General features: G+C 37.3%; 1 protein-coding gene across 2 annotated transcripts in view; it reads left to right on the top strand.

Moving 5' to 3' along the window:
• LOC109426679 (zwei Ig domain protein zig-8-like) overlaps positions 1-18,818 on the top strand; it is a 362,720-nt gene extending 343,902 nt beyond the window's left edge. For both annotated transcript variants that reach the window (XM_029869687.2, XM_062853565.1), the window contains exon 10: positions 16,852-18,818. In XM_029869687.2, coding sequence (XP_029725547.1) covers positions 16,852-17,000 — 149 coding nt within the window. In that variant the 3' untranslated portion in view covers positions 17,001-18,818. The remainder of the gene's footprint in view (positions 1-16,851) is intronic.
• The last annotated feature ends 403 nt before the right edge of the window (positions 18,819-19,221 follow it).

Here is a 19,221-nt window from a genome sequence, read left to right as displayed (position 1 = left end):
CTTCAGCAAAGTTGTAGGCAATGCTATTTCGAGCAACTTTGCCGAATACGCCGTTTATCTAGCTCTTGATTTGAACATAGTAGGTCAATTTTAAGTTTTGACTTAGGGTGAGCCACCCAAAAACGGTTTTTTCACAATAACTTTTTTATTTGATTTTTTTCGAAGATGTGAGCTTCGGAGCATTTGAAGAGCAAGTAATGACGAATATTTGTTCTGAACATTGCACGTTGCTAGGTCTTGTCATTCAAATGTTATGGGCTATTTTGACTTAAAAACAACGATGTCTTCAAATGCTTATATCTCTAGGAGCTGGTAAAATAAAAAAAGTTCTTTAAGCGGCATTTGAAGGTCACATATAAAGCCAAATTTGGAGCAAAATTTACGAGAACGTTATTTTTTAAATTGAAATAAATCGACTTCAAAAATTCCCTTAAAAATTGAAAAAACTGCTTATAACTCATACAATTTCAAAGATAGAGTTAAACTGTCTTCCGAAAAAATGTAGGTTTTTACCATGCCTACAAGTTTTCCATACACGAGTTTTTTGCAAAACGTGAAACAAAAGCTTGAAATTGATAATTTGATTCTTAAGGGTACATGCTATGTTTTTCTAGGAAATCAGAACGATTATATTCTTTAAAAACAAATTATCAATTTCAAGCTTTTGTTTCACGTTTTACAAAAAAGTCGTGTATGGGAAACTTTTAGGTATGGTAAAAATCCACATTTTTTCCGAAGACAGTTTGACTCTATCTTTAAAATTGTATGAATTATATGTAGTTTTTCGATTTTTAAGGGGATTTTTTGAGTCGATTTATTCCAATTTAAAAAATAACGTTCTTGTAATATTTGCTCCACATTTGGCTTTTTATGTGACCTTCCAAATGCCGCCTGAAGAACTTTTTTTATTTTACCAGCTCCATGAGATATAAGCATTTGAAGACATCGTTGTTTTTAAAAAGACAATTACACCGTCTTTTAAGTCAAAATTGCCCATAACTTTTGAATGACAAGACCTAGCAACATGCAATGTTCATAACAAATATGCGTCATTACTTGCTCTTCAAATGCTTCGAAACTCACATCTTCGAAAAAAATCAAATAAAAAAGTTATTGCGAAAAAACCGTTTTTGGGTGGCTCACCCTAAGTCAAAACTTAAAATTGACCTACTATGTTCAAATTAAGAGCTAGATAAACGGCGTATTCAGCAAAGTTGCTCGAAATAGCATTGCCTACAACTTTGCTGAAGAACTCGATCGCGTATGACTTGAAATTAAAAAAATCTTTTCCAGATTTGAGTTAGGACGAGGACCACCCTAATCAAAAATTTTTGGAAAAGATGCAACAAACAAATGCAAACAACTTCTCTGAAGACACCAAACGCCTAAAATTAACGAAAACAGAGATACGGATTTTTTTCCTGCTAAAACGTGGATTCGGACCATTGTGCAATGCATATATAGCCTCTAAGTAGCTTAGCTTAGCTTAGCTTAGCTTAGCTTAGCTTAGACTGACTGCACACATCTATGGTTGCTATTCCGTGATTGAACCGAATCAATGACAGTTGCAAAATGAATCAACTGAATAATTGACTGGGAGTGGTCAATATTCTCACTGTGCACGCTTCAGAGACTCTCTTTAATGGTACAATAACGGCGCCGGCCACGTCCTTGCAGTCAGGTTGGAAGAGGGAAGGAATATTAGTAACAACCTTTGTTAAGTGAAGGCCCGCGTTTACCGCTGCGACTCCACCAAAGGCTGCAGGAAGGAGTGTTTGTTAGTAGGAAAGGTATCGTTGGGTCTGGATTCACTTTGATAAGTAATATGACCTTCGTGTCATGCTGGTTGCCGCGCTATTGTTTGCTTTACGCGGAAAGCAAACAATCGACCACCCGCATCAGGTGGTCGCTTGATATTTACTGCAAACGACGCGACAGAATATGCAATCTAACACGCTATTATTTGCTTCACTCGGAAAGCAAACAATCGATCACCCACGTCAGGTGGTCACTTAATATTTCGAATCGAACCGCAGAAGCTAGTCGCCAAATGACACGACCGAACATGCAAGCTGACGCACTATTGTTCACTTCATATGAGAAGCAAACAACTGATCACCCACGTCAGGTGATCTGACAGTGTTGCTACAAAAGACCGAAGCAAAAGCGCGCGACACCGGCACCCGGACGAAATCCTATCACACACTCTGCTATTTTGGCGCACTACAATCCATAAACGACGGCACGCGTAGTTTATTCGACCGACGCACACGAATGATCGGAAATTTCTGGTGCTTGCTACTGCGGAGCATCACCACCAGAAATGCCATTTTGGCGCACTACAATCCACACACGACGGCACGCGTAGTTTATTCGACCGACGCACACGAATGATCGGAAATTTCTGGTGCTTGCTACTGCGGAGCATCACCACCAGAAATGCCATTTTGGCGCACTACAATCCATAAACGACGGCACGCGTAGTTTATTCGACCGACACACACGAATGATCGGAAATTTTTGGTGCTTGCTACTGCGGAGCATCACCACCAGAAATGCCATTTTGGCGCACTACAATCCATAAACGACGGCACGCGAAGTTTACTCGACCGACGCACACGAATGATCGGAAATTTCTGGTGCTTGCTACTGCGGAGCATCACCACCAGAAATGCCATTTTGGCGCACTACAATCCACACACGACGGCACGCGTAGTTTATTCGACCGACACACACGAATGATCGGAAATTTTTGGTGCTTGCTACTGCGGAGCATCACCACCAGAAATGCCATTTTGGCGCACTACAATCCATAAACGACGGCACGCGAAGTTTACTCGACCGACGCACACGAATGATCGGAAATTTCTGGTGCTTGCTACTGCGGAGCATCACCACCAGAAATGCCATTTTGGCGCACTACAATCCATAAACGACGGCACGCGAAGTTTACTCGACCGACGCACACGAATGATCGGAAATTTCTGGTGCTTGCTACTGCGGAGCATCACCACCAGAAATGCCATTTTGGCGCACTACAATCCACACACGACGGCACGCGTAGTTTATTCGACCGACGCACACGAATGATCGGAAATTTCTGGTGCTTGCTACTGCGGAGCATCACCACCAGAAATGCCATTTTGGCGCACTACCCATATATAGCCTCTAAGTAATGTACAAAATCAAATACAGGTCGGACTCGATTATCCGGAGTCGGGTTCTGGCGCTTCTCTAAGTAATATCTCGCGAGCGGAATGCTGTAAGAAGCTGAAATTTTGACTGATTACTAATCAAAGTTGATTTGACAAAATGTCAAAATTTCAGCATTCCGTTCCCCAGATATATGTTTGAGAAGCATCCAAACCCGACTCCGGATAATCGAGTCCGACCTGTATTCAAATTGTGTTTTTTTTTTCAATCATCGTAGCATTACAACATTCTATCTTAAAATGTACATGTAATATATATTGCATTTATAAAACATAACTCCGACTGTTGATATAAATTAAATCAACTTACATATACACATATTGTTACATACTGACTTTGTCATCATTATGATATGATGTAAACTTACTTTCTGACAAATTTCATCGAATATATACTAAATTTGCCATTTAAATATTCTTAGACACATATCGGGTTGCACTTGGATGTCTGTCCTCTGCGATATAACAAACGTTGATATCAATCGTTATGTTATGACTTTCTGATCGGTTACAGGGATACCACGTGGCGATATGGCTCTTACTTCCCTGAAGAATAATTTGAAGCAATTAATGATGGTGGCTCCAGAGAGGAACCATGAGGCATCGCCAGGTAGGGGATGTTACGATGAGCTACCCAGCCGTACAAATAATATGGTCGATGAGGCAAACGTTCATCGACGAATACGAGAAACGATAAGCTTTTTCTTCTTGGCATAACGTCCCTTCTGGGACAAAACCTGCTTCTCCGTTTGGGCCAACGTATCTAATTGTACCCTAGTCTTCGAAGATCTCGAAGCTTACTGAATTAGCCACTAGCAACACATCTCCTTGGTGGCTAGGTGTGTGGAGTGCGAAAACATTCGCTCTCACCTCTAGTTGATGAGCACAAACGCGAATGTGTTTTAAATTGACATCTAAATCGAAAGAGAGATGGATTTGTGAAAAAGGAAGTGATCATGGCGTGAGCTTGGAGTCAGTTTGGGTTTCTATTCCGCAGAATTGTAACCTGTTCCAAAGCTTTATTGGTTTAAGCACTGGTCTATCGAATACGGAGTCATGGGTTAAAATCCCACCATTCATCTCCCAATTTGTCAATTAGCAACGTTTTGCATCTTCTTATTAAAAGTTTCCCAGTAGACATAACAAAAAATCAACTGGCATATGTCAGAAAATGGGCAACATATTTCCATATATCTATTGATTAATTCCACGCACTTCTACACAGCGGTTTTTGAACTTCGTTGATCGATATTTTAGTGCTCCAGCTGTTGATTTTGATTCTTTTTGCACCAAAATGAAGACAATTACTTATATTATTCGAATAGTACTTAAAACTATAAAAAATGTTTCGAGAAAGTAGCTTAATTCTTGGCGTTAAGTTAAAATTTGCCATTTTTTGCGATTGGGTCCCGTTACGCTCTATTTCTTGATATTTCTTGAAGAAAAAAGTTCCGATGTTCATTTACAAAAAAATAAATGAATCTTCTTATTAAATTTGATCATTTGATATACGGTTTGGAATGTATTTAACAATATAAACATTTTAGAAAGCAAAAGTTTGATTCTCGCGCAAAACGTAACGCGTGGAATGTGTCTATTGATAACGCAACAGAAGAACAATGCTATTTTGATATTTGTTCAAAAGGGTTAAAACAAATCAGGTAAAAAACATATGGATAGATCATTTCGCCACAACGATCCATTTCATACAGGTCCCCTCTCACTTCCGACAGAAGGTCAGGCAGCCAGGCAGGCGGTCAACGATGGTCGTTCTCTCGCATCCGAGTGTGCAAAAGTTGTTGAACGCAAAATGAAACTCATGTTAATTTTATTTTTATGGAATAGATTAAATTTGCTACTCATTTAGTTCCTCTCTAGGTCGTTCGTGTGGCGTCCTCCTCGATTACGGCCCTAAGTTGACGCAGAATAGCGGTTCCTAATATAGAAGTATATCCAATCCACCACCCCGCCGCCGCCGTAGATGGCTCTCCTGTCGCCAATAATGGGTACTCTTTAAATAACACTCCGGCTTAAGCGTGTGTCCTCTTCATCCCCAATGCAGCAGCAGCGCAGTGCTGCGCAGTGGCAAATGCCCCGGATATTCTACTAGGTTATGCCGGGGACTACTGGATGGATTCTAGTGGCAGATAATCGCTTTATCGTACCATTTCCGACTCTTCGGACGATTCTCCAGCGAAGGATAAACGAAGCTTTCGGTTCCGGAAATGGATGGAATATTAGATTTTTCGGTGGTCCTGACTTTGCTGGGCCGAGCGCCGGCACCCGTGCAACGAAACCAAATGAGAGTGGGAATAAGCGCTTTTAAAAATGGTTAGATTTTATTATTTCAGAAATGAAACCCACCAAAGTGTTCCCATCAACCACACGAAGGAAGGAGGGTTGAGCGCTGAGACCAAGCTTCCAGGCAGCGGAAATGTTTTGCCATGTAAATATGCGCGATACTTGCGCGCTGCAGCCGGGAATTGGCCATAAAAGGGTCGTGGAATAACTTTTTTATTAGATTTGCAAAAGTTTTTAGTCAGCATGTGTTACCCCGCCTGGCGTTGATTGTTGGGGTGGGGGAACAACAGCAGCTTTTTCAATGTGTTCATAGAGCCATGCTTGCATATAGGGATCATAAAAACATCCATCTCAATTTATTTGCCAGATGATAGATTTTATATACACCGTTAAAGCAGAAGCGACTATTACGCTAAAAAATGCATATCGTTGATAGTTTTTGTTAATGATTGTTTTCCTTTTAGGGACTTGATGGTCTTGGTGGTCTAGTGGATACCACTTCTGTTTCTAGAGAATATCCCAGAAATAAGTTAAGGTATTTTTTACAAAACCTTCCCTGAATTACTTTTGAGTTTCTCTGTAGACTAGGTACCGTGATTTCGGGTGAAATTGATCACTTTTCACAGTTTTTGGCTTCCAATTTTTGAATAGTTATCGATATGGTCAAACTCAATGCTTTAAAACAAGTATCACAACGGGTTTCATCAGTCAACGAGGTTGAAACTTTTACTGCAAACCATTTTATTGTAATAAGTATCATTTAAAATATAAAATCTAAAATTTTAGTTTCGGGGTGAAATTGATCAGTCAGTGAAATGTCTTCGTAGGTGCTGAAAAAAATTCTCCATCTGAATTAACCACCCCAGAATGCGAAAAGCTTTGTAAAATTTATACAGCTTTAGTAAATTCTGAATTATTTAAGTTAAAAATTTAATAAATCTAAAGATAACTAAATAAAAGAAAATCGGGTTAAGTACGGTTCCTTTAAATTCCACTAAGAATTTGCATCCTTTGACAGATACGTATTTCGACCTCAACTGTAAGGTCGTCTTCAGTGTCTTGTACTTGAAGACGACCTTACAGTTGAGGTCGAAATACGTATCTGTCAAAGGATGCAAATTCTTAGTGGAATTTAAAGGAACCGTACTTAACCCGATTTTCTTTTATTTACAGATATTCCCCTAACAAGCCCAGGTTAATCATCATCTAAAGATAACGCCTGAAAGTATGCATTTTTTATAGTAGATGAGTCATTACTTTAGCAAAAGTACAATTTTATGCACAAATATCAATATTTATAGAACATTTGATGACGAAATCGGGTTTAGCGAACACTTGGCAGTTATAAACATTCATTCGAATATTTATTCCATGTGCGATACAGCTACAGTAAAAAAAGTTTGAAAGTGTCTTTGAAATTCGTCAAACACGCAGTATCGGAAAATATTAAATTTAATACAGAAATATGTGACTAATTAGCTGTAAAACATGTTAACTCATCATTCAATAACCCTTGAGCCAAATGATGGTCATTTTCTACAAATTGTTTTAAGTTCAAAGCTTTATTTTTGACAAATAAAAATTGTCCTCACGTCGATCAATTTCACCCGAAATCACGGTACTTTAAAAAATCTACCAGAAATTCTTTTCAGATATTCCGAGGATTTCCGTTGAAATTTTTTTAGATAATCTTGCTGGATTGCTTCAGAATTCCAGAATTTCTTTTAAAATTCTCGTTAGACAGGAATCCACACGAGAATTTTTTTTCTGGAATTCGTCGATAGATTCCTTCAGAAATGGTTTCAACGTTTTTTCCAAGGATTTTTTTTTGAAAACCTTGCACATATGTATAACTTAAAAATTCTCACTAAGATTCCTTTGAAAATTCTTTCAGGAATTTTCAAAGAAGTTCCTCTGGAGATGGCTTTTAAACATCGTAATGGTATTCTTCAATAAATTTGACCAAGGATTCCAAGTCCAAGGGATTCTTCTGCGGATTCCCAACGAAGTAAATAGACTACTTCGGATTTCTGTGGATTTTTTTCTGAAACTTCACCAGAAATTTCAGCTTTACCTTAGAAATTCAATTCTTCTAGGGTTTTGTTGAATAAAATCATCGGATTTTTTTCCAAAGAAGAAAATGTATTCAAAAATATTTCCAAGGAATTTCTAGGCAATTTCTTAAGAAACATCTCTAGAGTTTTTTTCTGTGGATCTTTGTAGACGTTTATCTATGTGTTTCCACTCCACAGTGTGTTCGTCCACAGATTCTTTCAGAAATTCTCTAAGAATCATAGGATATCATATGGATTCCTCCTGAAATTTTCTAATAAATTCTTCAATTTTTGTTTTCTAGTTCCCATCACAGGTTTCTGGGAAAGTTTTTCCAGGTACTTCTCCAGAAAGTCGTTAAGAAATTCCTCCTAGGATTCCTTTAAGAATTTCTCTGGGATTCTTCCAGAGATTCATCCAAAGATTCATTCAAAAGTACTTCTCAAAATTACTACAGGGATTGCACTGAATATTTCTGCAGAATTTCCTTCCTTTTTGCTCAAAAATTCCTGCTGGGATTTCTGTTTAAATTCTTTTGAGAAGATATTTTTATCTATGAAGATTTTTTTCAAAACTTCAGGGATTTAATCAATGATTTCAGCAAGCGATTTCTTCAAATGTTCTTCTATAGAGATTTTAAGAAATTTATTTTAAGACATCCTTGCATATCCTACAGGTTTCGGAAATTCTTCCCAGGATTTCTTGAAGATTTTTTTGAGAAATTCCTGCAGTAATTCCTGAAGAAATTCTTACAAGATTTTTTTTTAATTGTTCCTGCGGTTCCACCAACAATATATCCTGGGATAGTTTTGGAGATCACCATGGAAATCTTTGTTGAATTTGTTCAGATATTTCTCCAGGGGTTTTTCTGACATTTTCCAGGAATTTCATTGAAAAATCTAAGCAATGCCTGAATAAATTTCTATAAAAAATTTGGAGAATTGCTTCGAGAATTCCCTCAAAAACTCCTGGAGATGCCTTTGGGAATTCTTAGAAGAAACTTTTGAAAGAAATTTGGAGTAATTCTTGCACAAAAATTACTGAAATAATTCTGAAGTTATCACTTGAATGATACCCAAGAGAGTGCCTAGAGATACACCAAAATGTATAGGAAAATTAATAATAATTCCAAGGTTGAGAATTTTTTTGGAGAGCATTCAAGAAGCATCTGTAGAGAATTTTCTGAAAAAAATTTTTGATTTTTTTTTTGGCATAAGTCACAATCAATGGTACTGGTGGAGTTCTTGAAAAAAAAATGTCTATATATTTCTGGAGGACTTTTTGAAGGAATACTTGGAAGAACTCCTGGGGGTACCTCTGCAGAAAACCTCAAAAAAATCACATACCTACTCTACCGTGAATCGCAAGTCAGTCCCATATGTAAAAAGTAGGCATTGAGAAAATGGCCTCTGAAGTTCTCAAATTTCTCCCGCGTAAAAAAACCTGACTGTATTTCTAAAAACATCCTGCGAAAAATTAAAAAAAAAACATGAATGATTTAAAGAATCACTGAATAATAAAAAAAATAAGGAATTTCTGAAATAGTACCTGAAGGAATTGAAGAACCCTTTTGCAAGTATCCATGGTTTTTTTTTTTTTGAAAAATTCCATTCTCAGGAATAGATTTTGGAGTTATTTCTGCAGGAATTGTTGTGAAAACCTTTGGAAAATAAATCCTTAAGAAATCCTGAAGAAAGGCCCGAATAAATCCCAAGCAATGGCTGGAGAAAAACCTGGAGGAATTATTGGAGAAATCCACGGAGGAACTTCAAAAAATAAATTGCCGAGAAAATCACCGAATAAATGGTGTAATACGTGAAGGATATAACGAAATACACAATGGAACCTTACAAATATGCATTTAAGTTTTCCATATTAAGCCACATGTTTGGGTACATGTGGGCTTCGTGGCCGTGCGGTTAGCGGCGTCAGTCGTCTAGGCGTTTCGTAAGCCTCGGAGTACGGGTTCGATTCCCGCTCCAGTCGGGGAAAACTTTTCGTCAAACGGAAAATTCTCCATTGGGCCACTGGGTGTTATGTGTGTTGTCCGTTGTCTCGTGTATGTTTAATGTTCAGTCTGTGCAGCTTCTGGCTGAAGACGGTGTAGTGTCTTTTTTTTATGGCTCATTGGCTCTACGTCCGCACTGAGACATGGCCTGCTTCGCTTCAACTTAGTGTTCTTTGAGCACTTCCACATTTATTAATTGAAGGGCTTTCTTTGCCTGCCATTGCATGAATTTGTACATTGTGAGGTAAGTACAATGATACACTATGCCCAGGGAATCGATAAAATTTTCCCGACCGGAATGGGAATCGAACCCATCGTCTCCGAATTGGCGTTCCATAGTCTGAACCACTAGTCTAACGGGAGACCCCAACAAAAATGTCTTCGGGAATTCTTCCCAGGATTTCTCTAGGCATTATTTGAGAAATGTTTTCAGTGCTTCCTGCAGAAATTCCTATAGGGGGCTGTCCATAAACCACGTGGTCATGAGGGGGGGGGGGGGGGGGGGGGTTCGGCCAATGATCATTTTGTATGGACAAATAAAATTTTTTGTATGGACTAATGACCACGCGGGGGGGGGGTTGAAAAGTCCCAAAAAAATGACCACGTGGTTTATGGACAGCCCCTAGGGATAAATTGTTGATGATGATTAACCTGGGCTTGTTAGGGGAATATCTGTAAATAAAAAGAAAATCGCGTTAAGTACTGTTCCTTTGAATTCCACTAAGAATTTGCATCCTTTGACAGATACGTATTTCGACCTCAACTGTTGCTGTAGTTCCTTTAGAAATATCTGCTTGCATGTCTTAGGAGATCCTCATAGAGATACATGAAGTTTTTTGTCATTTACTTCTCCAGTTCCAAAAGTTTTTCCAGAAATTTCACAAACAATTTCTGGAGAATTTAACAAACAATCCCTTGTAAGATATTCTTAGGAGATCTCTGAGAAATTGTCTCAAACAATTCCTTAAATACTCCTGAAGATGACTTTGGAAAAAAAAAATCTGAATCAATTTCTAAAGTTATTTCTGGAAAATATCGGTATCAATGCCTATGATAATACTGAGAAGAATGTCGGGAGAAACACTTAAAAATACCTCCTAAATTCTCAGAAAAATATCAAGAGGAAATAGCTGGAGGAGGAACTGCAAATAAAATTCCAAGGAAAAAGTAATCGAGATTTTTATTTTTTAAGTTTCTAGAATAATCACCCAATTTTTGGTGAAAAATGTCTCCTAGTATTGTTTTTTTTAAACGTTTGGAGGAATCCCTGAAAAAATCGTTGGAGAAATTCCTTGAAGAATCTTTTGAGAAATTTCTAGAAAAATTATCGGAGAAATACTAAATTAAAATTTCTGGAAAAAAATCTGGAGGAATTTATTAAAAAAATATAAAAATAGAAACTGGGACCTATGTAGCAGTACATAATTGAAAAAAAATCCTGTAGAATCCCTTAAAGAATACTAGGAGGAATTTCGTAGGAATCTAATGATTTCAAGGGAACCCGTATCAGTTTATAAGTTTTAAGAATAATCTTTTGGGTTATTTCTTGAGAAACCCTTGACCATATTCCAAGGAATATGAGAAAGATTGTATGGAGGAATCATTGTAGACATTTGCAGTGAAATTTATGGAGAGGAATACATTCTTAAGGAATACTTAGAGAAATTTCAGTAAAAATCTTTCTAAGAAAACCTGCCTGAACCTGTTTTCGTTAACATTGTAGATTTTTTATCTTTATTATCGAGACTTTCAGCCCGAGGCTGGTTCATCTCCGACAATGTAGGTTTTTTATCTATCCTGAAAGAATGCCCAAAGGAATCTCTGACGGTGTCCCTGGAGGTAATCCTGGAGAATTTTCTAGAAATGTTAAGAAGAATTCGTGTCAAACTCTTGAAAGGAATTCCAGCAAGAATAATCTTTCAGCTAAAGTTACAGAAAAAAATGAAATCCCTTAAAAGATATACTCAGGTAATCTCTGAGAAATTATCTCAAACAATCTCAAATATGTACTCCTGAAGGTGACTTTTGAAAAAAAAAACCTGAATCAATTTCTAAAGTTATTTCTGGAAAATATCGGAATCAATGCCTATAATACTGAGGAGACTGCCGGAAGAAACACTTAAAGATACCTTCTTAATTCTCAGAAAAATATCAAGAGGAAACGTCTGCAGGAGGAACTGCAAACACATTTCCAAGAAAAAAGTAATCGAGATTTTTTTTAAGTTTCTAGAATAATCACCCAATTTTTGTGAAAAAATGTCTCCTAGTATTGTATTTTTTTGAACGTTTGGAGGAATCCCTGAAAAAATCGTTGGATTGAATTCCTTTTTTTCTGGAATAATTTACAATTAGGCGCAATAGTGAAGTCATTTCCTTAAAGTCGTACCAGTATATGGGGCGCTGAAATGTGGAAACCATGAGTAACTCGCTCTGATTTTACCATGACAGTCGTACTGAAAATAGACCGATAAAAATTGACTGTGCTGCTTACGCTTGTATATACATATGATCACAAAAATAAAAGACCCCATCGTTTTTGATAAGGATGAATTTGGTAGTGGAAGATAGCACGGTAATTGAGCAAATCATGTATTTTTAGGCATATTCGGTAAATCATCGAGATGATTTCCTGCCCTAAACATGGGAGATTTCAGAGCTTCTCATTTTTTTTTCTTTTAGGCTGTAATAACTCTGAAATATCTTGAAACGCCCCTCAAATCTCTTGCAACGACATTCAAAGGTTCCTGAGATCCCCTGAACTGCCCCTAAATCCCCTTGAAACGTCTCTGAAATCCCCTTAATACTATTGAATGCCCCTGAATTCCCCGTAATCACGGAGCGTTATGGTATTTTAACAAATCCTGACAGAACGTTCTTAAAAAATCTCCTAAATTTCTCTGAAACAACCCCCCGAAACGCCATTGAAGCCACTTGCAACCCCCTTCTTTGGTACTTCTGGGATCTTTCTGGAAACTCCCTTTGTTCTCGCAATTCTCTAATTTAAGCTCAAACTTAACTTTCTTTAATTTATGCACGTTTTTAATTTATGCTCCCCCATCCATGTGCATAAAAAGGGGCTTTAGTGTAATACCAAACAAAACCTTAAGGACAGACTTGTTAAAATCCCAAAATGGCCGCCACAATGGCTGACTTTGGCACCTACTCACCACCGCGCCTGATCTTCTTATTTTAAGCTTATTACAAGTGAGCAAGAACAGAATAATAAAATACACTGTTGTGTGAAGCTTGCTTCTTGAGATTTGTGCGTTTGAAGTTCTGATGCACTACTGAAACGCGATTTCAAGACGTTTGTCCTTAAAACTTTTTTATTATATATTTTTTCTCCCATATTGACATTTTCATCTTTCACTGAGACCTTTCAGTTACGATAATTAGTTCAGTTACGAGTCATTAGTGTACATGGGGTGTACCACATCCCATACATTTTTTGAAATTTTCCTTCGATCCATTTGAGATTTTTTCCAAATTTCTAGTTAAATCTGTTTTTTTTTTCTAGAGAGATTTCTGGAGTGTATTTTGGGGAATTCTTCAAGGGAGTTTCTGACTACACGCAGAAAAATGGCACTTGTTTAAAACAATAAAACGCATGGTTGATTGTCAAACTGAGAATTTACTTGTTCCAAAGTTATATTTAATTGTTCTCATTTAGAGTTTGTCGATAAAAACAATCGATTACCATCATTTCATATAATGTCAAAAATTTCATTTGTTTCAACAAAATAAAAACCATAAACATGGTCCGAAAGCACTCACACATCTATAAAATGCTGACCCCAACATCGCCACAACGAAGAAGGTGTAGCAAATCCATCACGCCAACTTCCAAGTGCAGCTTTGGCCGTGATGGATTACACGCAAGTACTCACGACAGCATCCACAAAAAGTTGATCGGTTTCGCCTTTTTTGTCTTTTTTTTAGTCGTTCTTCTCCCCATCCGCTTACCGACGATCTAAAAATAGATTTCCGAGCTGCCGCAGTTGCTGCTGTCACCAACATAATCACATTCCCGGTTTGTTAGTGGCAAAAGTGCAGTCGTTTGAATCAATCCATTATTTCATGTTGAAAAAACCATATCTCTGTGTGTTTTAACAAACTGTCAAAAATTTCGACAAAAGACAATCAAACAATAGAACAGTTCAGTTTAAAATAGAAATCAGTTTGTCACTATAGTAAACTGAAAAATCTGTTGATTTGAACTAGAATTTAATTGTTTTTACAATTTATTTTTCTGCGTGTACATCTAGCAGAATTTCTGTCGAAGACGTACTAAGCACTAATTAAATGGTCACGATCTTACAGATATTATTTCTGATGAAATTTGGGTGAGATTTAGTACCTAGTTTTGAAAACCTGTTCCTAGCGGATTCTTCGATGGTCCAGAAGAATTTCGTAATAAACAATATACACTAAAACCCCAATTTACGCTCACTTATTTGCGCCAAACTCAATTTGCGCCCCCCGATTTACACACTTATTCCCAAATAGCGCTCCCCCAATTTACGCGCCTTATATGTACAATATTTGAGGGATCCAGATGCAAAGGGGTGTAAGTGATCCTGTTGTTGATTTTGAGCAGAGCGTATCAAAAAATTCTTCAGATTTCAAGCTTTTAGCAGCTTTCTTAAGATAATTTTTACGATGATAAAAACAATTACAAAAAAAAGGAGAAAATTGGGCCCTTTTTGAAACTTCATACATTTTGTATGGAATAAAAAATTGGCGAAAAACTTTAAACGCTATCTTTTGTCACTTTTTTGTCACTTACACCGCTTTGCTTCTAATCCCCTCACCCCTTATTTGTGATTCGTTCGTTGCAGCTACAGAATGCATCCTACGGTAGGATTCCTACCTAATGCTTCAAATGCAATCGACAGCAGTTGTAAATACAGTTTTGGTCAAATGTTTTACAGAATTTCTAAAAGATTTCTTTCCAGATTTCCAAAAGATTCATCTGGAAAATCTTAATACAAACCAATAACCAAACCATAACCAAATATTCCATAGAACAAGTCTCAGCGGAACCCGTGAAGATTTTTTTTATGTTTACAACGACAAGCAATGGTAATGGTCAGAATTACTATGGAGAATCATATGTATTTTCCGATTTTTTTTTTTGAAAGAATAAAGAAAGAAAGATTTAGAAAAACTTGAAATAATTCTTGAAAGAAATTCTTTGAGGAATTGCTGCATCTTCTTCTTTCGCAAACCCACTGCGGCCATTTGTTGGTTCATTGTGATAACCCATTTGTTGTAAGCTGTTGATTTTTTCTCCCATTACCATTAAATGCCAGCCCGTAATCGAGCCATACAATTTCTGGAAACCTTCTAAACAATTTGCAATTGGAAGGTAGGGTATCGCGCCACTTAGGCGGTGGCTTCTATATTCGTCTATTTTCCACTATAACTCAGTCAATTTTGAACCAGTTGACTTGAAATGTTGTACACGGGTAGATACTATACCTATCTCACCGCAATCCAAAAATTGTGTCAATTGGTTCAAATTTGACTGAGTTATAGCGGAAAACAGACGAATATAGAAGCCACCGCCGAAGTGGCGCGATTCCCTACATAAATTTGTTGGTTGGATTGAATTTGTAAAAAAAATCGCACAACGAAAGCAGAAGTTGTGAGCATTTACCGACAGCGATGATATGTGTCGCATGAGCCATATTCTGTGGGCTGTCACGAACCATGCATTCGCAAGGCTGTCATGGGAATAAGAGTGCGACAGCCATCGAATGAGGTTCGCAATGACTCCGTATTTGTTGGTCAGGTGGTTTATCCAGCTAAGCCACAGAACAGATTTTAATTCGGTAGAATAGAAAGTCAAACTGTATCTGAGCCCACACCATGAACACTCTTTTTTCATAACTCTATTTCTCTTTCATTGCATCTGTTTGAATCTTGTTGAATCTGTTCTTTTAGAACCTGTAAATTGGTACAAAATACATATTAGGGAGCATCCATTAAGTACGTCACGCTGAAATTGGGAATTTTCGGAACCCCCCTCCCCTCTCCCCTCTTCGTACGGGTTTTTCCCATACTTAATACATTGCTTGTCACACTTTCACTCCCCCTCCCCCTAGGATCGTGCGTACTTAATGGATGGGCCCTTAAACATAATTCCCTTTAATTTTTTAGCACAACCTATTTCAAGAAATGAAAAGCCAGGCGCTCAGATGATGAGAAACGCTTGACGCGTTTGATGTTTGATGTTTTTTTTTTGTTGGCTATGCGTCACCAGCACGGAGCCAATGTTTAACCATCGCGGAACAATAATGACAATGTTGCTTTCTGCATTTAATGTAACAATTTCTCACTACAACATGAACTCTTTGATTCTGATGTTCCAGTTCTGTGTTTTTTTTTTTTTCATCTTTTTCAATAGCAAATTTAACTCGCTGGATTTGGTAATCGATGATTACTGTTTAGTTCAGTAACTTAAGTATCAGATAAGACAATCGAATCCGAACGTATCGAATTAAATCTGCTGTTGAAATCTCAAAAGATGAAACATTGATATGTTGATTGATTTGTCTTTATTTAAGAAACTTTCAGCCCAAGATGAAACATAATGAGCTCAGTAAAAGAATCACCCAGTCCAGCTTTACTATCTAAGTGTGTAACTTCCAAGGGGCATATCTCCGTTGAAGAAACATCTTCAAACAGTTTTGATTTTGCGTTAATAATTGTATTAATACTTAATTCACTAATTGAAAACTATGCAGCAAGTAACACCGATCTGACCGTAAATTGCGTAATCACAAATGGCCAGCTTTAAGTCAGACCGGACCATCTGTTTTTCAATGAATTCGATATAATGTCCTGCAAGAACATAATTGAAATTTTAAATCTCTAGTATCATTTTCAGAAATACTATTATTCTGTTATGTGATGACACATATGCATCAAAATAACGTCGAAAAGTTCAGGTTTAACGAATTCCTCAGCTTATCTTTACCTGCTCGAGATATCGCGTAGTCCACTCTGACTGAACGCCGACCAAATGATGTTCTAGAAAACAGGGTTCGCTCAAACTCTACAAACTTTTCAGTCGAAAAAAATGCTACCACCTCGGATGGTAGAACAACTATCCCGGATTGTAACAACCAATCTAAAAACATCCATCTCTAAATTCCACTGATCGTTCCCGATATTAAATCCAATTTATTCCAAAAAATCTCCCGTAACTTGTTCCCGTTGTTTTGCAACCCACGTGTGATAACCATTGTCCTTTTTTCGCTCGCTCTATTCCAGGTGAACATCCGGCGGCGATGCAACACAACGCAGCGCCCGGTCGACCGGTCCTATCGTGCGCCAGTATTTTATTGTTTTATTTGACACTTTTAGTGCATATTGTTGTGAGTAAGCAGTTTAAAATATGGCACAATCACGATCCGAGATGAAATTGGCCCAGCGGCGGCTCCCCGGACCGAGCACAACAGCAACAGCAACACTGTCGTCGTATACAATCGCGATCTGGATCGCGGCCTCACTGCTGGAGGAGGAGGTGGCGGGGACATCTTCTCCCGGAAGATTGTGACACGGGCTGCCCTGATGGAAGCGGAGGGTCGACCTGGTGGAGCTGGTGGTGGTGGAGTATCATACCACAAGACAGTGCCAGCGACCACTGGAGGAGGACCGAGCGGAGGAGCTTATTGGGTGCGAGCGTAAACAGTAAGAATGTGTAAGGTGGTATTTCCGGATCGAAACACAATCCCACAAACTGAAATAAGAAAATCTTCCTCTGTACAAATTCGGGTGAATGTTTATGAACGAGATTTTTCTTCGAAACGAAACAAAAAGGCATCTGCGAGAGGCATCTGGGTAGGAGTACTAGTGCGCTGAGTGCTCGAGAGAAATAGAAGGTATGCACGAGATAGGAATCGGGTGAACAAATAGGAGTGCAGTAGAATAGAATTGTAGTAAAAAGGCATCCAAACAAAAAAAAACGAGTTTAGATACACGAAACAATCAAAACAGAATCTAGATACATAACGGAAAACCAAAGTGTAGGACATTCATTTACTTACGTGCAGTTCCCTGATTTCGTGTTCGTACAAGGCAATATTTTCTGGACGAATGGTGAAAAAAAATCATATATTTATATGCTACACGCCTTTGGTGGTATAAAAGCCTATCGAAAAAAGTAATATTTACTATGATTTTTTGGTGGATTGTTTCAGAGATTACTTCTGAAAGTGAAATTATACTTGGATTCCGATTGAAAATTCTAATACTCAACGGAAATTTGTAAATTATTCCACAAAATAAGCAATTGCAAAAAAAAAAATGGGCGGAATTGACAACCAGATATTCAAATGGGTGCCACTGAATTCTGAAGGACATCTGTAATCCCCAGATTTCTGGGGTTTAGTATCATCTTTTTAGAGTCATTCAAGAATTCTTCAGGAAACCTATCGAGGACTTAGCTTTGAACACCTTCGGGAATCTCTTCTTGAATTTCTATTGGAATTCTTCCCAGAGTTTCTCCCGTGATTCTCTTCGCATTTTTCTGCACATTTTGCTAGGAGTATATTCTGTTTTCTTTCGATCACATTCCTTCAGCATTTTTTTAGGTTTTTCAGAAATTTCTTCGGGTTTGTGACATTTGTTTAGTATACCAGTTCACAGAAAAAAATCTTCTAATATCACATCATTTTCGCCATCCATCAGTTGCATCGTAAAAGTGATGAACAAATGCCATCCTTTCAATACAGCACATTAGCTGCCGCCGCTTGAAAGTAGGCCTAGCAATCTCTGAAAAATTGTGCAGAATTTAAAAAAACATGAAATTTTTTAAATTAATTAGAATTTCCTTCCAAGTCCTCTCTGAAGCCACCATAAAAAAGTAACTGCCAACTGCAGATTTTTTTCTCCGGAAACTGTAATTTTTAATGAAACTACTGAATGTATTGTATTCTAAAATTTTGCTTCTAAATTTTGGAACTGATCGATTGATTTAGCTACATTATAGATACTTTCAGCCTTTGGCTGGTTCGTCTTTTCTTCACTTTCGAACTTTCAAGTGTGTTGCCACATTATGAAAAAGATGATGGACCATGTTGAGTAATTTAAAGATAACTTTGTGCTAATTTAAGTAATATTCTTATCAATTCCTAATTAGAGTTGCTGGATTCTTCTGGTAGAACTACATTTAAGGTAGAGTTACATGAAAAAGCTGTTGAGAGCTTCATTTTGAATGTATTACTATGAAATTTCAGGTCCTAATGGAATTTCAGAATAAAACACCAAAATTAAGAAAATCAAGAATGATTTTTAGAGTTTTTTTTATGAAGTAAATTAGGTATGCCATAATTGTAAAATTATGAAAACGTTGAACAATATTGATAATTAATTAGTGGAACGCAGAACAATTTTAATATTATGGAATCTCATTGTAGGAAAAACACGTTTCCTGAGAAATTCCTTGAGAAATTTATTTAAATCCTTTTTATACTACAGTAGATTTAGGAAAATCAATCGAATAATCATTTGTGGGTGTTTCAAATTTTTAAGAAAATTTCAAGAAGATCAAACAAAATTATGGAAGAATTTTTTTAGAGATTAAATAATTTCGACTAAATTTCTAGGTTAATTTTAAGACTTCATCTATTCCTTTTTGAA

The sequence above is a fragment of the Aedes albopictus genome, chromosome 2 (genome assembly GCF_035046485.1).
Source record: "Aedes albopictus strain Foshan chromosome 2, AalbF5, whole genome shotgun sequence".
Lineage (NCBI taxonomy): Eukaryota > Metazoa > Arthropoda > Insecta > Diptera > Culicidae > Aedes > Aedes albopictus.
The sequence above is the reverse complement of the archived record's forward strand: the minus strand, read 5'-3'. Positions and strand labels throughout refer to the sequence as shown.